The sequence below is a fragment of the Canis lupus genome, chromosome 2 (genome assembly GCF_048164855.1).
Source record: "Canis lupus baileyi chromosome 2, mCanLup2.hap1, whole genome shotgun sequence".
Lineage (NCBI taxonomy): Eukaryota > Metazoa > Chordata > Mammalia > Carnivora > Canidae > Canis > Canis lupus.
The window spans coordinates 63460143-63482944 of record NC_132839.1 but is presented as its reverse complement, the minus strand read 5'-3'; the positions used below and the strand labels follow the sequence as shown (position 1 = coordinate 63482944).

General features: G+C 39.1%; 2 protein-coding genes across 6 annotated transcripts in view; both read right to left on the bottom strand.

Annotated features, from left to right (window-relative positions):
* Positions 1 to 22779, bottom strand: part of POLN (DNA polymerase nu) — a 155680-nt gene extending 132901 nt beyond the window's left edge. For 3 of the 4 annotated variants that reach the window (XM_072804196.1, XM_072804178.1, XM_072804188.1), the window contains exons 1-2: positions 22230 to 22287; positions 7165 to 7308 (exon numbers count right to left, since the gene is read on the bottom strand). In XM_072804196.1, the coding sequence (XP_072660297.1) occupies positions 7165 to 7303 (139 nt within the window). In that variant the 5' untranslated portion in view covers positions 7304 to 7308; positions 22230 to 22287. Of the gene's footprint in view, positions 1 to 7164; positions 7309 to 22229; positions 22378 to 22655 lie in introns of those variants that run through there. The other variant, XM_072804171.1, reaches the window with a different exon arrangement.
* Positions 9058 to 22293, bottom strand: HAUS3 (HAUS augmin like complex subunit 3). 2 transcript variants are annotated; one of them, XM_072804209.1, is made up of 5 exons: positions 22230 to 22293; positions 20820 to 21861; positions 19573 to 20012; positions 17591 to 17819; positions 9058 to 9398 (listed from the first exon to the last, which is right to left on the bottom strand). In XM_072804209.1, exons 2-5 carry the CDS (start codon positions 21726 to 21728, stop codon positions 9165 to 9167), a joined length of 1812 nt encoding a protein of 603 aa, XP_072660310.1. In that variant the 5' UTR covers positions 21729 to 21861; positions 22230 to 22293; the 3' UTR covers positions 9058 to 9164. The 2 variants fall into 2 exon arrangements, with proteins under 2 accessions (XP_072660310.1, XP_072660321.1); XM_072804220.1 differs by lacking the exon at positions 22230 to 22293 and having other exon boundaries at positions 20820 to 22219.
* Positions 22780 to 22802: the final 23 nt, after the last annotated feature.

Here is a 22802-nt window from a genome sequence, read left to right as displayed (position 1 = left end):
TTCGGACAGAGGACAGAGGTGACTAGTCTTATCAGCTGGGTACCAAATGTATGCTTCCTTGCACCATCATGTAACAGCAGCCCTGACTTCGGGTGATCAGGAGGCATCTCAGGCAACTGCTTGAGACTGCTCAAGCGTACACAAGCAACTGCTTATGTTCCTTGTCTGCCAGTCTCTTAGCTATTGAAAGGATAGGGCAGCAACTGCAGCTTCAAATTAAATGGCATTTTTCGCATGTTCCAGGTGAGTTTCCCCTCTGGCAGTCAAGACTTAATCTGCAGAACCCAGAGGTGTTGGGGGAGAGACAAATTTACAGCACTGGAAATGATGGTAAGCAGGACCACTCCCACATCCTTCTTAATTATACATCTTGGGGACACTACACCCAGTAGTGGCTACTGATGGACAGTGTTTACCACACCCTGGAGGTTGCTCCTCCATGCTGCTGGAAGCTACACCTACTACAGGCCATTCCTCTCTCCAACAGGGTGGTGCTCCTGGGTATGTCGCTGGGGGAACCCTTGGGTCCACATCACGTGCCCACTGCAGCTCCCTTGCTGTATAGTGGGTCCCCATGTCCAATGCAATGCTTGTGTAACTGTCAGTGAATCAAACACTCTGAGCCTTGGATATTAGAGCTCACTGAGACCCTGCAAACAGGAAAGGGAAAGCCATGCCTGGATCATGTCAATTCCGGTCAAGATACACCTCCACACCTTTAGGGGCACAAAAGATTCAGTGTTGTCAACTTGCCGCCAAGTGACTGTTCCCTCAAAGGATGGTAGTACTGGGGACTAGGTGTTTGGTCTGTTGTTGGAAGGCTGGACATTCAGCAGAGGTATTATTAGATCAGCCCTGGTGAGTGGGAGTGCATGTGGTTGGGTCTATGTGTGACCTCCACCCTGGCCCATGACCATTCCACTGAAGAGCCCCCAGGTGCTTGTACTGGGACAGCAGGTGACAGGCTAGTGCATGTTAGCTGGCCAAGTCATTCCCATTGTTTACTCCTTCAACTTCTACCTTGGGGAGCTGTTCCGTGTCTGCCTTTGCTGTGTTTATTTCTTTACTCCTAGGTAGCTAATCCCATTACTAGTTAAAATCTTCTTTCCCTGTTCAAATTACCATATGGTTTGGTTCACCTGACTGGCGCACGTCTCAGGCTTCCCCAACAGGCCCAATAACTTTTAGCTAGGTTGTTGGCTTAATGGCCAGGAGGGAAGGAGACAGAAATTCCTGAGGGAGGAGGTGTTTATCGAGAAGCAACCTGCATGGCCTTCAGCAACAATAGGACGGGGGACGCTCCTTCTTTAACAGAGAAGTAGCCACATGTGCAGGTCCCAGAGCAATCTGGGATTCAGAATTTGAATGTGCCAATCCAGGTGTCCATGGCAAATCTCAGGGTCTCATCCTTCTTCCTGATCAAGGCTCTGACCTTGAAGTAGCACACCTGCCTGGGCTGAGAATCCAAGCCTTCTCTAGAGTCCTACAAGTCGCAGGACTAAGTACTGGTCTTAGGGTCCTAAGTGGTCTCTTTTTAGGAAGTTCTCTGGTTACATTTAGCCTGTAACTGCTTATTAATCACCCTCAGCCCTTGTCTTTTTCCAAAGGATCTATTATTACTAGCCACAGCCACAAATTCCATTGTCTGCCGCTGCCTTGTACTTTTCAAATACACAGTAAATCCCAGCAGCCTGGGCAGTGGCTTCCACTGGTATGCCATACAATCCACCTGTAGTCCAAGGCTAAACTGCACTGCTACCATTCCTATTCCACTACATCTTGTGAGGAAGCCATCAGTGCCAGTCTGCCTACTCCAAAATGCCACGTGTGCTTTCTCGGACCACTCCTGGCACCAACTATAGCAGATTGGGTTCCTGGGAATCAGACTAAGCTTTGGCCACAGAAAGCTTCTGGCGGGAGAAAGGGACTGAGTGAAGAGGAAGCTCCAGTGTGGTACAGTTGTAAGGAAGGTCTCAGCTAATCCCACTGGAAGGGGGGGAGGGGGCTGGATGGCATAGTGCAGCCACACATGCGAGCTACAATTACAATCATGGGAAGAAATGGAGAAAAGTGTAAAAGGGATATAGCAAGTACATTATTAGCATGGGTTAGCAACCTCTCCATGGGGAGAGGGCTCAACAAAGCAAAAGCCTGAATTAAAACAATGTGGAGGGGATCCCTGGGTGGCTCAGTGGTTTAGCACCTGCCTTTGGCCCAGGGCGCAATCCTGGAGTCCCAGGATCGGGTCCCACATCGGGTTCCCGGCGTGGATCCTGCTTCTCCCTCCTCCTGTGTCTCTGCCTCTCTCTCTATCATAAATAAATAAATAAATAAATCTTAAAAAAAAAAAAAAAAAGAAAAGGAAACAATGTGGAGGGACACCTGGGTGGCTCAGTGGTTGAGCTTCTGCCTTTGGCTCAGGGTGTGATCCCTGGGTCCAGGATTGAGTCCCACATCGGGCTCCCTGCAAGGAGCCTGCTTCTCCCTCTGCCTATGTTTCAGCCTCTCTCAGTCTCTCATGAATAAATAAATAAAATCTTAAAAAAAAAAAGTGCAGATGAACCCTTTCACTATATGCCTGTGTGTATAAGGATGTAAGGAAAGATTTTTAAATATGAATTATGGGCTTTATGCTTTTGGCTTTAAGAACAATTTCCTAAGTATTTAAAAAAAAATCTCCCCAAAATATTTACAACATATTTAGAACTCATTCACATACATGTATTGTGTATAGAAAGCTCTTTCAAGTCAGTGAGAGGAAGCCACAGGTGAGTGTACGTGTGGCAGCACTCAGAGGTGAGAACCCTGCCCTGCCTCAAGGATCTCAAAGCACACAAAGAGCCAGAGCATCATACAACCAGAGGTACCTTATGGTGAGTCCTCTCAACCGAGCTGCAAATGAATCCAGGACAGGTTACTTCCAATAAGGCAAACTTGAGCAAAGGGCACCTGGGGGGACTCAATCAGTTGGGCAACTGATTCTTGGTTTTGGCTCAGGTCATGTTCTCAGGGTCCTGAGATGGGGCCAGTGTTGGGCTCCCTGCTCAGCGGGGTATCTCCTTCCTTCTCCTCTGCCCCTCCCCCCACTCATGCTCTAATAAGTAAATCTTAAAGGAAAAGTATTTTGAGCATGACCTTGTAAAATGCTTTCCTCACTCAGTTGAGTGGAGAAGAAGAAAAGGCTAAGTAGAGGAGGATACCGGAAAATACCATGTGTTTGGAAGTCGCAGTCAAATCTGCATGAGGTGTAGAGGGACAAGTAGTGGGGCAAATGACTGAACAGGGCAGGCAGGGATCCCTCAAAGCACCTGGGATGTTTCCAGAAGTGTATTATGCACAGGTCAAGGATAAAAGCTGAGCTAGTTCTAGCAAAGGCCTGAGGGCAAGACAAAGGGGCAATAATGAAGGTAAAGAACAATTAAGGAAGCCACTGCCAACATCCTAGTGAGGAGGAATGCAGGCATGTATGAGGGCAATGGGGATTGAAATCCAACACCTGGCAGGCTTGTCAAATAACTGGATACGATACAAGGATTTTATGTTTACTTAATAGAAATAAAAATAGGGGGATGCCTGGGTGGCTCAGTGGTTGAGTGTCTGCTTTCGGCTCAGGGTGTGATCCTGGGATCCGGGATCAAGTCCCACATCGGGCTCTACTAGGAGCCTGCTTCTTCCTCTACCTAGGTCTCTGCCTCTCTCTCTGTGCCTCTCGTGAATAAATAAATCAATCTTTAAAAAAAAAAAAGAAATAAAAATATAGTATGTTTATCCATTATACTCTTTATTAGAATGAACATAATCAAGACAGATCTGTTTGGTCACTTAGTTTTATGTTATCTGTCCTTGAAATCGCAGATTTCTACTGGATGGTGGAATAAAGACACACTTCATATTAACGGACTCGATTTTCACAAATATTTACCTTTGGGATTTCAAATTGTATTAATTTGTAATGTCTGCAAATATATATGTATACATTTCTTTTAAACTAGAAAACCAAATTCACATCTAAGCTGTTAAAATGAAAAACAATTTGGACAAATGTGTACTAGGAAACATTATTTGATTTCTACAGCCACTCAGACAAAACAGAGATCTCTTTTAATAAACATATGCTGAATCCTACGCATAACCCTATACAGAGCAGCAGGTCAGCTGGCAACCCTGAAGCGGACCTGCAAACTCCTCCTCCCCCAGTATTTACCAAAGACTTTTAGGAGCATTACTGAACCATCAAATGACAATGAAAATTTAAGTCAGATGGACCCACGTTTCAATCTCGTTTATAAAGGTGTATGGATTAAGGTACAAAACTAAGCTACAGTCACAAAAGACCCAACAAGACAGTGGTTTAAATAACAAAGTTTATTTTTCTTTCATGTTCTGAGGTTGAGTGTTCTCAGCTGGCTGTAAATGTTTCATGTGGTCTCTCCAGGACTGGGGTCCTTCCAACACGTTGTATAATCCTCTAGGACAGTGTTATCATTTGCAGAGTTTGAAAGGAAGGTTCCTACTAGAGGGAAGGAAAGAGGCCTACCCCAGAAATGGCCCACAATACCTGAGGGCACATCCTGCTGACAGGATCCCAGGTCACCCCTGACTGCAAGGAGACAGCCATGTAGTCAGAAGGGAAAGATGGCCAAAAAAAGGCCTCTGGAGCAACGCAAAACGCCCATGGTAAGGAAGTGTAAGCGACTGCTGCAAGTCAGGATGATGGCTACCTCCAGCAGGGAGAGAGTTTTAACTGAGAATGAAATTTCGAGGTTCTGGCAATGTGACGATGTGGATGTCCTCTTTATATTCATTGGTTACAGATAAATTGAAGTTTTTGCATATTTTGATTTTTTTTTTTTTCCCAGCGGAGGGCTTTTAAATAAAGATCAATCTCATAGCAAGAAGACCTACACAGTCCAACCCTTATTGGGTGTGTGTCTTCACACCTTCAGGACAGCACATAAGACAGAGACCCCAAAGTGACATAGAACACTAATGTTGTTTGGTTTTACCTGTTTGTAGTAACAAATATTTGTAGTTATTCTCAACGATTTATGGATTCGGTTTTTATATTTCTTTGGTACAAAATGTGCTTTAGAAATGAAACGCTGATTTGCAGTATTTTCCTTGTAAGAGATGAAGATCTGACACAGTCACCCCAGCATGTGACAAGAGTCCAGGAATCAACTAGATCTTAGGTCCAGCATCATTCATCAATAACCCACCAGCAGGGGAAGCCCGGGTGGCCCAGTGGTTTAGCGCCGCCTTCAGCCCAGGGCGTGATCCTGGGAACCTGGGATCGAGTCCCACATCGGGCTCCCTGCATGGAGCCTGCTTCTCCCTCTGCCTGTGTCTCTGCTTCTCTCTCTCTCTCTCTCTGTGTGTCTCTCTCATAAATAAGTAATAATAAAAAAATATTTAAAAAAACCCACCAGCAACCCAACTTAATCAAATCCATATGAAATAAGAACTAAAACTGATGAAACTCTGAAGCAGATGAACTCCAAGGTGGTCCCTACTCACTCTTAACCCACAGGGTACAGCAACAGTGACAGGATGCTCCCAAACATGCTGCAGAAGACTGGGATGTCAGTCTTGCCAGGGAAAAAGCTGCACCTCAGAAGAACCATGTGGAAAAGAACTGAGGGTGTTTTACAGCCAACAACTTGGAAGAAACAGAGGCCTTCGGCCCAAAAGCCTACAAGGAACTGAATTTGCCAACAACCCTGTGAACTGGAAGCAAATGCTTCCCTGTTCAGGCCTCAGATGAGACCCAAACCCTCTGACACATCCACGCTGTAGCCCAGCAAAGGATGAAGCTAAGTTGTGCCTAGTCTCCTGACCCACAGAAACTGGGAGAAAACAAATGTGCATTGTTTTAAGTCGCTAAGTATTTGTAGTAACAGTGTTGTACAGCAACAGCCGATACGGAATCTTTGTGAAAAGTCCACTCTTTCCAAATCCTTTAACACTTGACAGAAAAATAATACCTTATCTTTTCCCATTACCTCTCAATAAATTTATGAAAACTAGAATTTTATAGGGTATTTGAAGAGTATGACAATAGAGTTCACAAGATGGACTGATCGCCAAAAATCTTTCTTCACAGAGACTCACATTGAAACTTCCAGAGGCACTGCACTGTTCCTATCAGTATTTTTTTAAATTCTTTTCAGTTTTTAAAGGGAAGTACATTTCCACTTCTGTCAAGTGCCCACTGCTCTTTTATTTTAGAAAGTATACAGAATAAAGGAGAAAGCCCTTTGACATCTGAGTATTTATTTTCTTTACTATCTCCCCTACACCATTCCCCAAAAACATTACCAACTGTTAGGTATGTGGTCCATACCCAAAACTTCCTAGCAGTTCATTTATCAGTGACTTTTACTACAATGAGGCTCATGAGCAACAGATGTCTGAATATGAACAGACTGAAATGTTAAGTGCTACTATATTTTAATCAAGAAACTGCACTTATATAGCTTTTGCACTATTTGTCAATGCTCTCAATTACTTAATCACAATTATCAATTATATCTCACATATAACTTACTCTGTAGAAAAGAAACAACACATTATTGGCCCAGACTTAAATATTAAGACACAAACAAGAACAACAAGCTGCTTTGCTGGTAAAACAAACTGGTGATCCAAATGTCACACTTTGTGCCCATGCCACCGCTGCTATGTGACATCCTATCCTAAGTACACACACCTAAAAGGTTACAGTCCTCAGGCAGCATTAAGACACACACTAACACACATCTCCCGTTTGTCACACACAGCAAGTACTATGTCCATGTGCATCCAATGACCCAAGAGCTAAGGCTGAACAAACTGAGAGGCACTGTGAAAGAGCCCAGCTTTTCCAAGGTTAAACGATGCAGATTCTCAGGAAATCTCTGACAGAAATGCCTGGAACAATGAAGAGAGTGTTACATTTTAAAGCAGTAAAGGCTGAGAGAATGTGAAATCCAGTGAGCAGAAGCTCAGTCATCACTGAATGAGAATAAGCCAAAGGGAGCTGGGCTCCATGTCTGTAGCAAGAACCTCCCTACGCAATACACGGTTCCTGACAATAATTCTGCTGTTTCATTTTCGATCCTTAACTTAAGAAATAATTAACATTCAAGGTCACAAGACAGAAAGATGTTTATAAAAATTACTTACTCTTTTCACTCTCTCTCCAATTCTTAGACTCCACTAAATCACCTGAATGCATAGCAGACATAATCTTCTGTGCAACACTGGAGAGCGGTATTTTACAGAGATCAAAGCCTACAAATGCCTCATAATTTTCCATTTTCATAAATCCTAAATGTAAGATAAATATCCACATATTAATTTTGAGACCTCAAAATAAGGAACATGTTACTTGAAAAACATTACATCCAGAGGCATTCCTACAAACTAGCCTATTAATGATCACGGAAAATAGGTAGCGTTGCCTCCATAATTACAACAGTAAGAAGGGAGCAAAAACAGTTACAGGCTCAACTGGAATATTCTGGTAAACAGGGAACAAAGAATATATTTTCTAGTTAACCAATTTTGAAGCAAGCAATCTATTCATAGATCTCCTGAGATCTGAAACAAATGGCTGTTATAATTAACCTTCAAATATGCAAACCTAGTAACAGAAAAATTATTTTTAATGGACTTGGGTAATTACGATAGACACACAACATCATTTCACGTATACCGCTCAGCTCTACTGGGTTGAGTGGGTAAAGGTTTGAGTAGCTAAAACATTGAGTAGCTAGTCATACATCTATCATATCTGGCATAAATATAAACACAATTTGCTATTCCAAGAGCCAGGAAACCAGCTGACATATTTTTCCACATTACTAGAGAGAAGAAAAATTTTAAATGAATTCTCTATTCCACTGTGGAATAGGAAAAAAATTTAAAAAGGAACAAAAAGCCATCCATGAGGAGCTAATACCAAAATCTTAGACAAAATTTATTACAAATTACAAATTTTCATGCATATTTAGATCTATTTAGTAAATGTAAATTTTTAAATAATGTACAAATACAATAGCTGGCAAAATATTTTTGTTCAACAGATTATAAAAATTATCAGGACTTATATGTCTCCTAAGCATATCCATGTTCTGATGGTAATAGCTAAAGAATTTCAAAAAGACCACCTAAAATGCACTTTAGATGGGCATCTCTTTTTAAAAAGACAATATATTCTGAAGCAGAAATCTTCTTGAAAGTATTAACTCCATCTTCTTGTTCCTCTATAAAGCTTACATGTTATATACCACAGGCCACATATAAATCAAGCACTCAAGAACCATTTGATATCCTAATAAGCTACTCCAAATGACTTCATACCACTCAAAATAATTTCTAATTGTCCAAATAATACACTTGTGTGTATCCCAATTAATACAATCTAACATTTAAGTATTTTCACTCCAAAGAAACTGATTAAAACAGCATTATGTATCCTCTAAACAACCACTTCTATGGTATTTTCAAATTTCATTTAAGAGTCATTCGTAATGTGTAAGTCAAAGCACCACCAAAGCAGAAGTCCAAGCACCAGTACGATTTGTCCTGCAGAAATTTTGATTTCCCAGGACCCAGTTGCTAAAATGAACAATGGTCAAAGGACATCTGATACTTTTTGAAGAGCAAATAGGTACAAAGATTTTCAAAGTCTACAGCAGGGAATTATGGGAATTACAGTTTGAGTGGTATGGTTTTACTTTATAGCTAAATATGAGGGAACTTGGCTGTTCCATATATTAAGGTTCACAGGTTGAACAATGCTAACTCTAAGTTCTACAAAGGTTTAAAATATTTAACAATAAAAAATTTCTATTTCGAAGAAAAACAGTAAAGGAGAGACAGAACTAATCCTATTAAAAAATATTTGCATTATATAACAATGCTTTTTCCTTGTAAGTAAAGTTACCAGTACTAAGTGCCATCAAGCAAATTTTCAACTCATAGAAAGCACTGGTACTTTGAACGCATTATATAAGGAAAAAAAAAACAACCAATGTAAAACTTAAGTAAATTAAATGAAATGTTCCACTGGCATCAAATTTAAAATTTTAGTAGGGTTTATTAGCTACATTTTCCTCCTAATATATAAAACATTAAAACATAGCATAGCTCTGTAGTAAAGATTCAGTTTTTAATAATTTTCAAACTTCAAAACCAACAGCCTTAATCTTTGATTGGTTTTCTAAATTCTCCACAAGATCTTTCAGATAATCTTCATCTTTTAAAAAATATACATATAATTCTCTTTCCATTTGATGCAGTTTATTAGATGCCAAAATTTTTCTTTTTGTCTTCACATCAGCAAGAATATCAGTAAGAAGATGATTTAGTTTATTCAGTTGGGATTCAACTTGATGAAATTGCTCTGTTAACTCCTAAAAGGAAAATAAAAATGCTTTTACTACAAAATCTCTCTTTGTAATAGCAATTATAAATTTAAAATATAATTTACATGCAAAGAATCCAAATGATAGGGGTGCCTGGGTGCCTTAGCCAGTTCAGGTCTGCCTTCAGCTCAGGTCATGATACTGGGGACCTCGGATCATGCCTGAGTCAGGTTCCCTGCTCAGCTTGGAGTCTGCTTCTCCCTCTTCCTCTCTCCCTGGCTCATGCTTCCTCTCTCTCTCTAATAAATAAAATCTTAAAAAAAAAAAAAATCCAGGGATCCCTGGGTGGCGCAGCGGTTTGGCGCCTGCCTCTGGCCCGGGGCGCAATCCTGGAGACCCGGGATCGAATCCCATGTCGGGCTCCCTGCATGGAGCCTGCTTCTCCCTCTGCCTGTGTCTCTGCCTCTCTGTCTCTCTCTGTGTGACTATCATGAATAAATAAATAAAATCTTTAAAAAAAAAAAATCCAAATGGTAGAATAATTATTCCCATGATTTCATTTTTAAAATTTTTTTAGATTTTTATTTATTTATGATAGTCACACAGAGAGAGAGAGAGAGAGGCAGAGACACAGGCAGAGGGAGAAGCAGGCTCCATGCACCGGGAGCCCGACGTGGGATTCGATCCCGGGTCTCCAGGATCGCGCCCCGGGCCAAAGGCAGGCGCTAAACCGCTGCGCCACCCAGGGTTCCCTATTCCCATGATTTCAATGATAAATGAACCTCAATTAAAAATCCACAATCGATTTATTTTTTAATTTTTTTTAAGACTTTATTAATTTATTCATGAGAGATACAGAGAGGCAGAGACATAGACAGAGGGAAAAGCAGGCTTCTTGCAGGGAACTGATGCAGGACTTGATCCCCAGACTGGGATCACGCCCTGGGCCGAAGGCAGATGCTCAACCGCTGAGCCACCAAGGTGCCCCCCACAGTAGGTTTAATATAAATTCTATGTTGAGAGCAATTATAACAGTATTCAATAGACAATTTTAAGAGATTCAAAGCAAACTGTTACTCCCTGAAGAGTACTTGATATGTAAACTGTTATGCATATTCATACATTTAACAAATATTACTAAATGTCTACCATATGACCAGCACAGTCTTAGAGACTAGAGATAGAAGAATGAACATCATCTCCTTAATGGAGAATTACTCCACTTTATTGATTGAATCTTGTTTTAGCCTAATCTCGGTCTACTCTAGATAAAAGTGGTACGGAGAAAGCCTTGAAATGAAGCAATTACCAATAAAAAGTAGTATTTCAACAAAAATATTCATTTTTCTTTTTTCACAGTGTTACAGAAAATAGAATTACATGAAACATTCAACAATTCTGATTTGCCATGTAATTCTGCTCAAGAACCTCCCATCCAAGTACTAACCAGGCCCGACCCTGCTTAGCTTCCGAGATCAGACGAGATCGGGCATGTTCAGGGTGGTATGGCCGTAGACTCTGCTCAAGAACCTAGACATGTCACTGCTTCTCTCTCCACCTCCCGCTTGTGCTTGTTCACTGTTTCTTAAACAAGTAAAATCTTTTTTTTTTTTTTTTAAGATTTTACTTCTTTATTCATGAGAGAGAGAGAGGCAGAGACATAGATGGAGAAGGCTCTTCACAAGGAGGTGGATGCGGCACCTGATTCCTGACCCCAGGATCACACCCTGAGCTGAACACAGATGCTGAACCACTGAGCCACCAAGGCTTCCCAAATACGTTAAATATTAAAAAAAAAAAAAAAAAAAAAAAAAACCAAACCTAGATATGCCAGACTCTTCACATTTAAATATACTGAGATGCCTCACTTCATAATATAAAACTTGTTTATTAACAAGATTCTACGGCTTTCTAATTAAGTATTCTACTTCTATAAATTTCCAGCTAGTATCACCAAAGAGAAAATCTGTAGCTCTATCTCAGCCTTCTGCAAGTCCTCAGTATGGTCCATGAACATGGTAATCACCTGGGGTGCTTGGTATGAATAGATATTCCTGCACCTCACTCCGTACTAAATTACTCAAACTCCCAACAGGCTCCCTGGTGATTCTAATAAACAAGTTCAAGAATGACTGCTTTACACCTGTCATAAATGCCAGTTCTAGAGAGCAGTACTTCTTCAATTACACTTTAACAAAATCAAATAATATCTACATTAGTTTCCCCTTGAAGAAAAACTTGGTAAACATGAATGAGAAACTACAATCTCACCCTCAATTTCAGTACTAAAGATCTTAATAGTTGCTAAGATAATATTCCTACAGATACTGAAAAACAGCCTTCATTAACAACAAAAATGCAAATTAAAATGTATACAGATGGCATTTTTATATTTCACTGGGTTAGGGAAAAACATTAAATAATGACACCCAGTAAGATTATAGTGAAATCATCATACTTTATGATTCTAGGATGCAATCTTTCACATTTTAAAATATCTGAAATCCATACCATTTTATAATCAAGAGCATCATGTAATTATTATTAGCCACTCATAAGAAATGCTTTATTACCAACATTAAAAAAATTTTTTTTATTGGGTTAAGAACACTTAACATGAGATTTCCCCTTTAATAGATTTTTAAGAGTACAACACAGTATTGTTAACTACAGGCAAAACATTGTACAGCATATCTCTAAAACTTATGTACCCTACATAATTGAAACTTTACATTTCTTGATTAACAACCCATTTCCGGGCAGCCCGTGTGGCTCAGCGGTTTAGTGCCGCCTTCAGCCCAAGGCCTGATCCGGAAGACCCGGAATCGAGTCCCACTTCAGGCTCCCTGCATGGAGCCTGCTTTTCCCTCTCTCCCTCTGTCTCTCATGAATAAATAAATAAAATCTTTAAAAAACAAATACCACCATTTGCCCCTCTCCAATCCCTGCTAACCACCATTCTACCCTCTGCCTCTGTGAGTTTGACTATTTTAGATATGTCTGTAAGTGAAATCATACATTATTTGTCCTTGTGACTGGTTTATTTCACTCAGCATAATTTCCTCAAGGTTCATCCATGTTGTCCCATATTACAGCATTTCTTTTTATTAAGGCTAAATAAGACTTTGTGTGTATATATCACATCTTCTTTACCTATTCCTTCATTGACAGACATTTAAGTTATTTCTATAATGTGACTACTATAAATAGTGCTATAATGGATGTAGGAGTGCTAATAATTCTTCAAGATCCCGATTTCAATTCTTTTGTTTTAAACACTCAGAAGTGGAATTACTGGATCATATGGATCATTACTTTTTTAAGAAAACTCCATACTATTTTCCACAGTGGCTACACCATTTTGCACTCCCTCCAACAGTGTACAAGGGTTCCAATTTCTCCACATCCTTGTAAATACTTTTTGCTTTTTTAAAAAAGATTTGAGAGAGAGAAAGTGCATGCACATGCATAAGCACATGAGTGGGGGGAGGGGCAAAGGGTGAGAATCCTTAAGCAGACTCCTCAATGAGGGCAGAGCCCCACACAGGGCTTGATCCCAGGACCCATGAGATCATGACCTGAACCAAAGCCAAGAGTCAGATGCTTAACTGACTGAGCCACCCAGGTGCCCCTGATTTTGCTTTTTTGCTACTAACCACTCTAACAGGTGTAAGGTGACATCTCATTGTGGTTTTGATGTGCATTTCCCTGACAATGAGTGACACTGAGCAACTATTCATATATACTATTGGCTATTTGTATGTCTTCTGTGGAAAAAGCTCTATTCAAATCTTTGGTCCATTTTTTAATTGGGTTATTAGTTTTTTTGATATCACCAACACTCTCAATGTATAGTGTAGAAAAATAAAGACAACAATTTTGAGTCAAAAAACAACATAGAACTGCATGTTAAGTGTGAAGCTTTGAAATACCCTAACCACTTTAATTGTGTATATTTCTTTTAATGTGTATATTTAAGAGTAATATGATAAAAATCTATGTCTGTCTGAACCTAAAAGATACCTTCTAGTAAGTATTCAATAAAAATTCTAATAAGATAGTACTGTGCCAGTTTAATTGAAAGTTTTTTCTTTTTTAGCAATTCATAAAATGACAGCATACCATATAATTGATGGTATCCAGTAGATATTTAAATAGTGCTGGTGGAATGAAAATAGGTGTGACTCTTCAGAAAAGCAGTATGACAGCATCAAAGGCCAAAAGAAAAATGTACATACCCAAGAAACCCAACAATTCTACTTCCAAGAATTCATCCAAATGAAAGTATCCAACAACAAAAAGCTATATACACAAGATATACATGTTGCTGTTCAAAAGCAAACAAAAAGACTAGCAAAATATTCAATGGTACATTGGTTACAGAAATTACTGTAACATAAAAATTAAAATCATTCAGAGTAAAAATGATTTCATAATGCTAAGTAAAAAGGAAAGAATAAGAGAGATGTATAAGTAAAAGTGAAAAATACATACCTTCAAATACTAACCGAAAGAAAGATGGTATATAGGACTATTAATCAGACAAAAAAATATTAAGACAAAAAGCACAGTTAAAATACAGAAGATCATTATGTAATACTAAATGGTTCAATTCACTGTATTTCAAGCCACCAGGATAATAATTCACCACAATTTTAAAATTAGATATGCAGCTGACCCTTAAACAATATGGTGCGGGGGGGGGGGGGGGGGATGTTAGAGCATGGACTCTGTGTAGTTGAAAATTTGTGTAGAAATTCTGACTTCCCCAAAACTTAACTACTGGTAGGTAGCCTACTGTTGATGTACAGTTAACTAATACATATCTATATATATGTTATGTGTATTATATACTATAATCTTATAATAAAGTAAGTTACAAAAAAGAAAATGTTAATTATAAGAAAATACATTTATAGTACTGCACTGCATTTAATTTTTTTTTTTTTTTATTTTTTTTATGATAGTCACACAGAGAGAGAGAGGCAGAGGCACAGGCAGAGGAGAAGCAGGCTCCATGCACCGGGAGCCCGACGTGGGATTCGATCCCGGGTCTCCAGGATCATGCCCTGGGCCAAAGGCAGGCGCCAAACCGCTGCGCCACCCAGGGATCCCTGCATTTATTTTTTGAGGAAAATTTGCATACAAGTGGACCCATGTTTCAACCTCATGTTCTTCAAGGACCAACTGTATCTTTATTTTATAAAATAAACTTAGGGACGCTTGGGTGGCTCAGTGGTTGACCTTCTGCCTTTGGCTTAGCTTGTTATCTCAGGATCCTGGGATCAAGTCCCACACTGGACTCGCCACAGGAGCCTGTTTCTCCCTCTGCCGATGTCTCTCATGAATAAATAAAATCTTTTAAAAAAATAAAAAATAAAATAGACTCAAATATAAAGGAAAAATTGAAAGAGTCAAAACAATAAATTTTCAAATCTACCATCATGGGAAGTTTTTATAAAATTAATAAATTTAGAAGACAAAATCAGTAATAGATTATAAAAAAATCACAGTTAATCACTTCAGGCTATTAGGATAGCTAGTATATATTTTTTTAAAAAGGAAAATAACAAGTGTAGACAAGCATATGGAGAAACTGGAACCCTGTGCACAGTGGGTGAGAATATAAAATGGTGCAGTTGCTGCGCAAGTTAGGCACTTACTCAAAAAGTTAAACAGAACTACCACATGATTCAGCAATTCCACTCCTAGGCATATACCCCAAAGAAACAAAAACAGAGACTCAGATACCTGTACACCAATGTTCACAGAAGCCAAAAGGTGGAAACAACCCAAATGACCATCAAAAGACAAACAAAATGTACTACATATATACAACGAAGTATTATTTGGCCATAAAAAGGCATAAAATTCTCACACATGCTACAACATGGATAAAACTTAAATCATATAAATGTAGGATTTCACTTCTATTAGGTGCCTAGAGCAGGCAAATTCATTGAGACAGGAAGTGGAATAGAAGTTATCAGGGACTGGGAGGAAGGAGTGAAAAGTTACTATTTATTATTTAATGTTTCTTTTTGGGATGATTAAGCTCTGGGAAAATATATAGTGATCATGGTTGCACAATATATGAATGTACTTTTGTACTTAATTTCCCTGAATTGTACACTTAAAAATGGTTAGAACTATTTTATATTTTACCACAATAAAAATATTATTTAAAAAAACTAGTCATAAGCATTCCCATTCCAAGAAAAGGTAGGTTAGTTATCCAAATCAATCCTTCCATAAGAAAAAAATGTAAAAGGCTAAATGAAGTTTTTTTAAAAATCAAGCAAAACAAAAGCTTTCTGAAAGCAATGAAGAGATAACAAGGCATCAAGGAACTACAAGTCTATAAAACATCCCAGATTGGTAAGGCAATCCAGGAGCAGCTTTACTCTAGGGCAACCACCAATCTTGGAAAATTAGAACCTAGGATTCTTGAGACTCACAAGATGAGTGGGAAGAAAATCAAAGCCCAAAGTCCACAGAAAATGGGAAGCCAGATGGGAGACCCTCTTCATAATAAGCCAAGGACTCACAGGATACCAACAATCTCAGGATCAGAATGGTCTGAAGTGGAAGAGCCCCTGGATAGAATTGCAGGCCAGGCAGGAATCACTTGGGTCCTACAGACTCTTAGACTTAACTCAGTTTAAGGTTTAGAACTGGTCCTGCCCATAGTATCTAACAAAGAGATATGAAAGAAAAAGGCACTCAAGGATCATTTATTTCATAATAAGAGGCTCCCTTCACCAGAAAGAGAGGGATTTTATTTTTATTGTATGCCTCAATCAGTGGTGATGGGACAATTTGTTTATAGGGAGAAAAAATTAAAAACAATTAAAGTTAGAACTCTACCTCCTATCACACATAAAAATAAACTCCTGGTAGACTAAAGAACTAAAAGTGAACAGCATAACTTTCAGATAAAGTAAAAAGGACTACCATTATGCTGTTAAGAACAAACCTTAACAAAATATGAAAAATGAGATATAAAAAATGGCAAACCACAGAGTAATAAACAAGATAAAAATTAAAGTGCTAAAAAAAAAGCCAAAAACAAAGAAAGTAAAAAAGACTAGCTACAAATAGAGAATGAATATATATAACACACATGACTGACAAAGGATCAGCACTTGAAATACATAAACTCCTACAAATGAATTTTTTTGATGATTTATTTATTTTAGAGAGAGAGCAAGCACAGGTACATGCGAGTGGGGGCAGGGGCAGGAGGAGAGAAAATCTCAAGCACACTCTGCAGTGAGCACAGAGCCTGGGAGGGGTGGGGGGTGCTCAATCTCACAACCCTGAGGCCAGGCCACTGACTCCTGGTTTCTATCAGGTCCTGATCTCAGGGTTATGAGGGTTCTGTACTTAGCATAGAATCTACTCAAGACACTCTCTCCTCTCCCCCTCCCCATGTACCTACCCTCCCTCGGCACCACTTGGGCTCCCTCTCTCAAATAGATAGATAAATCTTAGAAAAAAAAAAAAACAAAAAAATGGGCACAGGAGATGAACAAGGAATTCTCAGAAAATGATGAATGCACAGTAAACAACTGAAAGAGGCCTCAATCTCAATAATCAGCTGACAGGGGCCTCCACCTGTTTAATAATCAGGGAAATACAAACTACAATCTGTATTGGATGCTATTCTATATCCACAGTTTGAGAGAAATTATATAAATCAGATAAGATTATGTGATAAGTAGGATACATAACATCTCTGACACTGCTGAAGTAATATGGTACAACCACTTTGGAAAACAATTTGATGTAACCTGAAAACTAAACCTGTGATATGCAATTCCACTCTTCAGTGATGGAGTGTCCCTATGTGTACACACGCACAGCTGTGAGACACACAGTAAGACCGTCATCTGCAGCAGTATGATCTACAATAGCAAAAACTGAAAATAACTTAAATGTCTGTCAACATAACAGATAGTTAAATTGTGGAATTTCATAAAATGGAATACTAACTATATAAGACAGAACTATATTAAAATATTTTTCAGGGGATAACTGGGTGGCTCAGTGGTTTAGCACCTGCCTTTGGCCCAGGGTGTGATCCTGGAGTCCTAGGATCGAGACCCACGTCGGGCTCCCTGCGTGGAGCCTGCTTCTCCCTCTGCGTGTCTTTCATGAATAAATAAATATCTTTTAAAAAATAAATAAAAAATAAAACATTTTTTACAGCATTTTCAGTTACTATGGCAAGCACCCACCTGATCACTAAGCAATAGCTGATTTCCTCCTTGATACAAAGTATCACAAAGCATGTCTACATCAATATTCAGTTTGGACAGAAAAAAAGAGTGTTCTTGAGTAGATACTGCCAATTGATCTTGTACTAAAGAAACATCCTTTTTTAATTTCTCAGCCACTTCCTCCAGGTTTCCATGGGTTATGAACAATTCTTTTTTCTTATTCTCTCCTTCTAAAAGTTGATAAAGCCTAAAAGGTGAAAATAAAAAATGTAGGAAAAAATTCTCAAGTCCATACAATTCTCAAAATTATAATCCACTGTATTGGGCAGATCTGGAGATATATAACAGATTAAAAATATTAACCTGGAAAAAAATTAATCTGCTGCTAAATCAAGCAACCAAAATATTCCATCTAAAATACCATCTCATTACAGAAATACGTATTGTAACTACTGTATCTGCTTTCCACTTTCTCATCTCCCAAGTTTTAAATATACTTTTTGACTTGTAACTGCCATTAGCTTACTTCAAACAAAGCATGTTTCAAAGACAGCTCTCAAGAAAACATTTCTGTCACAGAATACAGGTATGATATAGTAGAAATAGCAATGAACCTGAAATAGAAGATGTAGGTCTGAGTTCTGCCTTTTGATACCTAGGTCAAGTCAACCACAGACTAAATTGTTCACATCATATATCTATTGCTAAAGAATGGCAGTAGATGTAAGAGACAAAAAATGAAAACAATATAAAATGTAAAAAAAAAAAATGTAAACAGAGACTACAGAAATAGTGAATTTGCTATACCAGTCTTATCCATATTTAATTGTAAAATTCAATTCCTAATGAACCATTAGGCTACTTTAACACTTCAAATATTAATGGCAGAAAATCCTTTGGAACAAATAGAAAAATGTGAGGCAGTATTATCTGCACATTTCTGACAAAAAGGGTTTCTCCTTTTCCTCTGAATTAAAAAAAAATCTATTTTTTAATTTTAATTATTTTAATAAATTGCAATAGATTTCACAAAAGTGGTTCAAGTCCAAGGTTGCCAATTTTGTTCCCCAGGGATGCGACTACACAATTTGGTGGTGGGGAGGGGGGGGACACCATTCTTAGTCATGATGTGAATGCCACCCTTTCCATGCCCCTCATCTCATTAATAAGAAAAAAAAAAAAAAAGGAGAGATGCCTGGGTGGCTCAGTTGGTTAAGCATCTGTCTTCAGCTCAGGTATTGATCCCAGGGTCCTGGGATCCAGGCGTGCATCAGGCTCCCTGCTCAGCAGAGAATCTGTTTCTCCCTCTCCTTCTCCCTTTGCCCCTTCCCCTGCTCATGCTCACTTGCTGTCTCCCTCTCTCTCAAATAAATATTTTATATATATAGAATATATTCTATATATATAGGATTAGTTGATTTTCCTCTAATACTAGAGAAACATCAGGAGTAGGTTTCAGATTTTTGAGTCCTTTGACTACTTTAGTACTCCAAATTTAGTATCCCTCTACCATCAACTGCTAAACTCTAGATAAAAAGAGACTGGGAGGTAGCATTCATTCTCATAGACTCACCTGAGAAGAAACAAAGTCAGTCTTCTCCTTTTTCAGCTGACACCCTCTCTGAATGCAATCAGTTCTCTGCCTAGCAATACTGAGTACACACCGTGCAGTATTCAAACTCTCTGTAGTTAAAACTCATGCCCCAATCTCAAATAAGACATCTAAATAATAGTGCCTAAAGATGAATAAGACCTTGTATATACATTCACTCCTCCAACCTATCCACCTCAGCTCTGATGCAGCTACTTCTGGCTTTCATATGAATGGAAACTGGGAGCAAAATATTCAAAAGGAAAGAGTCATATACAAGAAAAATGAAAGAAGAGAACAGAGAGCCAAACATAGAATGCAAATTATGTTTTAAACTTCCACAATCTTAGTTCACACTCTATACAGTATTTTATAGAAACAAAACCAATAAAGAAACAAAGAAGCATACCTATTAGTAGAGAAGTCCTTGGTATCAATGGTATTCCTTGAATTTATCTGCTGAGTTACTGATGGGTCTGCTAGCATTTCTAATCGCTGGTGGAGCATCGTATTACTTTGACTAAGTTCTTGAACCAAATTTTCAAGTTGACGATGTATGTCCCAATGCTTTCTCAATTCGATTTCATATGATAACTGTAGAAGTTCAAAAGATGCTTTTTGCTTTATTAACTGATTTAAAACTAACTCTTGTCTTGCTGTATAATAGTCTTGCTTAGCAATCTGTAGATCAAAATCTCCCTTTACGACTGGCATATTCAATAACTGGGCATTCTCTTTTATCACAGCAGGCAAACTTTTATCTTTCATATGAGAGATTTGTTCTTCAAGTTTCAGAATCTCACTGTTCAAGGTAGAAATTTTAGCATCCAAATTATCTTTGTCAAGATCCTACACAGAAAAAGCAATTAAATGTTAAAGCAGTAAGTATAAAGTTGAAATACTTTTAAAATCATTTTTACTTTACATTTGGGGTCATCAGATATCGTGCTAATAAAAACTAAGTTCGTATTATTAACAAAAGCCAAAATTACAGTATAAAAAAGGAAAAACATAGACTAAGCCAAAGGTAAACTGCTAAATTTTAATGCTATTACTACCACATATATACGAATGGCTATGAATGGCTACAAATCTTGTCATGCTTGTCTTAATAAAAATCATTAGCACACTACTCACTGAATGCAAATGTATACTATTTAAGTTTTCTTAAAACTAAAATAATACCAGTAGCTATTCTCCTAGCTTGCAAAGAATGACAAAACTTCATACACTATTTCAAAGTTTATGTCAGTTATAGGAACTAACTTGGTGCTAGTATTCAGTTTCAGTTGGATTTTCACTCAGTTATGTAGTGGTTATGTTACTAAGAAAGTAATCTTTCCAGGACTGCAGATGGGTATGTGCACTTATCTGTACATTCTCAACAAAAAAATCAGGGTTTCGGTCCAACAAACTGGATCCCTGACTTCAATAGCACCCAACAAGGAGCAAATAAAGTGGAATACCTATGACAAAGCAACATGGCTCTTTACCTAGATGTCATAAAAGAGGGAATTTCAGTATCCTCTGAGTCTAAACCAACACAAATTTCAAATTCAGAAATTTACTTGTTTCATCCTCCTTTCTAAAAGTACTTTACTATTAACATATCTTCTATTACGAACAATTACAGTATGGATCCAGTCTCATGTTTACCTTTCTAGTGAGGCTATGAAGATTCTCCTCTGCCCATTGTATACTTGACTTCATGTTCAAATTACTTGCTTTCAAGTGAATTAACTCATGTTGAGCACAAATGTAGGCTAGCTGCAGCCTAGCCATCTCCAGCCTTCTCTCCTCAAGGATTTCTCGATTATCACAAATAGATGGTGCCCGTATATCTAAAAGTTGAAAATTTTCTTCATTTGAACTTTCGACTACTTCATGTATACCCTGAAAAAATTGTTTCTTGGTATATAAAGTTAATGCTCCTGTGCTTTGCTCTTCCTGGCTTAGATATTTTTCCAAGGAAAACTGAGATAAAAACACCAGTGGATTTGCCCCTTGATCCAAATTAGAATGTTTGAAGAAAATCATCAGTTTAGCAACTCCATCAGTAAGAGCTTTAAGTTCATTACTTATTTTAGTACTCATGGCATTTAGAATTCCTTGACTCTGCTTCAGCCTTTTAGTGGCTGCTGCTTCTTTAGCATTTAACCTCAGAGATTTGTGGCTTGTTTCTGAAGCCATCACCTGGCATTTATTACGTCGTTGAATTTTTAGGTTCTTTAATTTCTGCAGAGTTTGAACCTCAACCTCTAACTTCTCTAGCTCTTTGTCATCCAGGGTAGATGTTTTCAAATCAGAAGTTTTACAGGTTTTAAGAACTTCATCCAATGCTGCTCCTTCTAGGATGGGCTTGCCTGATTTTTGAAGAATGCTAAAAGCTTCCAATTCTTCCTCAGACAATACATTCTGTCCATTCACACTTCCACAGAACCACTTCAGAAATGATTCATCTTCAACAGTCTCAAACAACCAGTCAAAATCTTCCCCATTAAGAATATCAGCTTTGGGATAATTGATTTTTTTTAACGTTTCCACAAAGTCTTTCCCACAAATCATGGCTGAAGAACCCAGTGTCTTTGTAGGGGATTTGAGCTTATGGTGTTGGTATTTAGAAAACAGACCCAAACGCAGACTAATTTTATGTTAAGTCCATAGAGAAGGGAAAAATACTTTTAGAATCTGACTTCTCCTAGGGGGCGGGAGTAAAAAACAAGTATTAGACCACAAATATAGCAACCGTATTTGTGAAAGGCAGTACAGATAAATATCAGAGTATCTGGGAACCATCTAACGCAGAGGTAGTTACGGCTGAGGTGTCTGATGAAGACAAACTACACCATCAGGGTCCCATTCAGTACACTGCAAAAATGATGAAAACCTTCCCAAAGATCGGCACCTAAAATACACCGTTATCTGACACAGCAGGTCAGTTCATCACTCGGCCTAAGTCAACACAAACGTATATAGACAAGCCTGAGCCAGCCGGGCAAGGCGGCCTCTCCTCCCCACCCTTCCTCAGTTGGGAAAGTTCTTGAGGAAGAGTCAATTGAGTATTACCTCCACGACCCGGGGCAGCATCCGCCGTTCACACAGCAGTCCGTGTCCACACCGCCGACCTAGGGCAGACGACAGCCGGCTTCAAATTTAAGATCCACGGTCAGGCCGAACCTCACGCTCCCGTCAGAGAAGGGAAACGTCGCGTGCTCTGGACAGCCGGCAGGAAGACAACGTGGCAACCAGCTCGCCAGCTCACGACGCTGCACCCCGACTGTATCCCCAAACCCAAATGAAGCAAAAAAAAAAAAAAAAAAAAAACCCAACCCAAACCAAGCCCCCGTAACTTCACAAGGACCAAAGCTGCAGAAGGTAAGGGCACTTCTGGCACTTGCGGAACTACCACCCACGCTCCAAGGGGACCCGAGGGGCGGCGGCCCGCCGCGCACACACGCGGGCCACATGGACCCGCGTAAATAAAACACACACCCAGGAAAGCCGAAGAACTGGCGTTAAAGACAAACTGCACTGATCCCAGACCCGCGCGCCCCGCTCGGTGGAGTTTGGGCGCGACCGCCCCCGCCCGCGTCTCAGCGGTCCCGGAAGACTAGCAGCGGCCCCGCCTGGGTCTCAGCC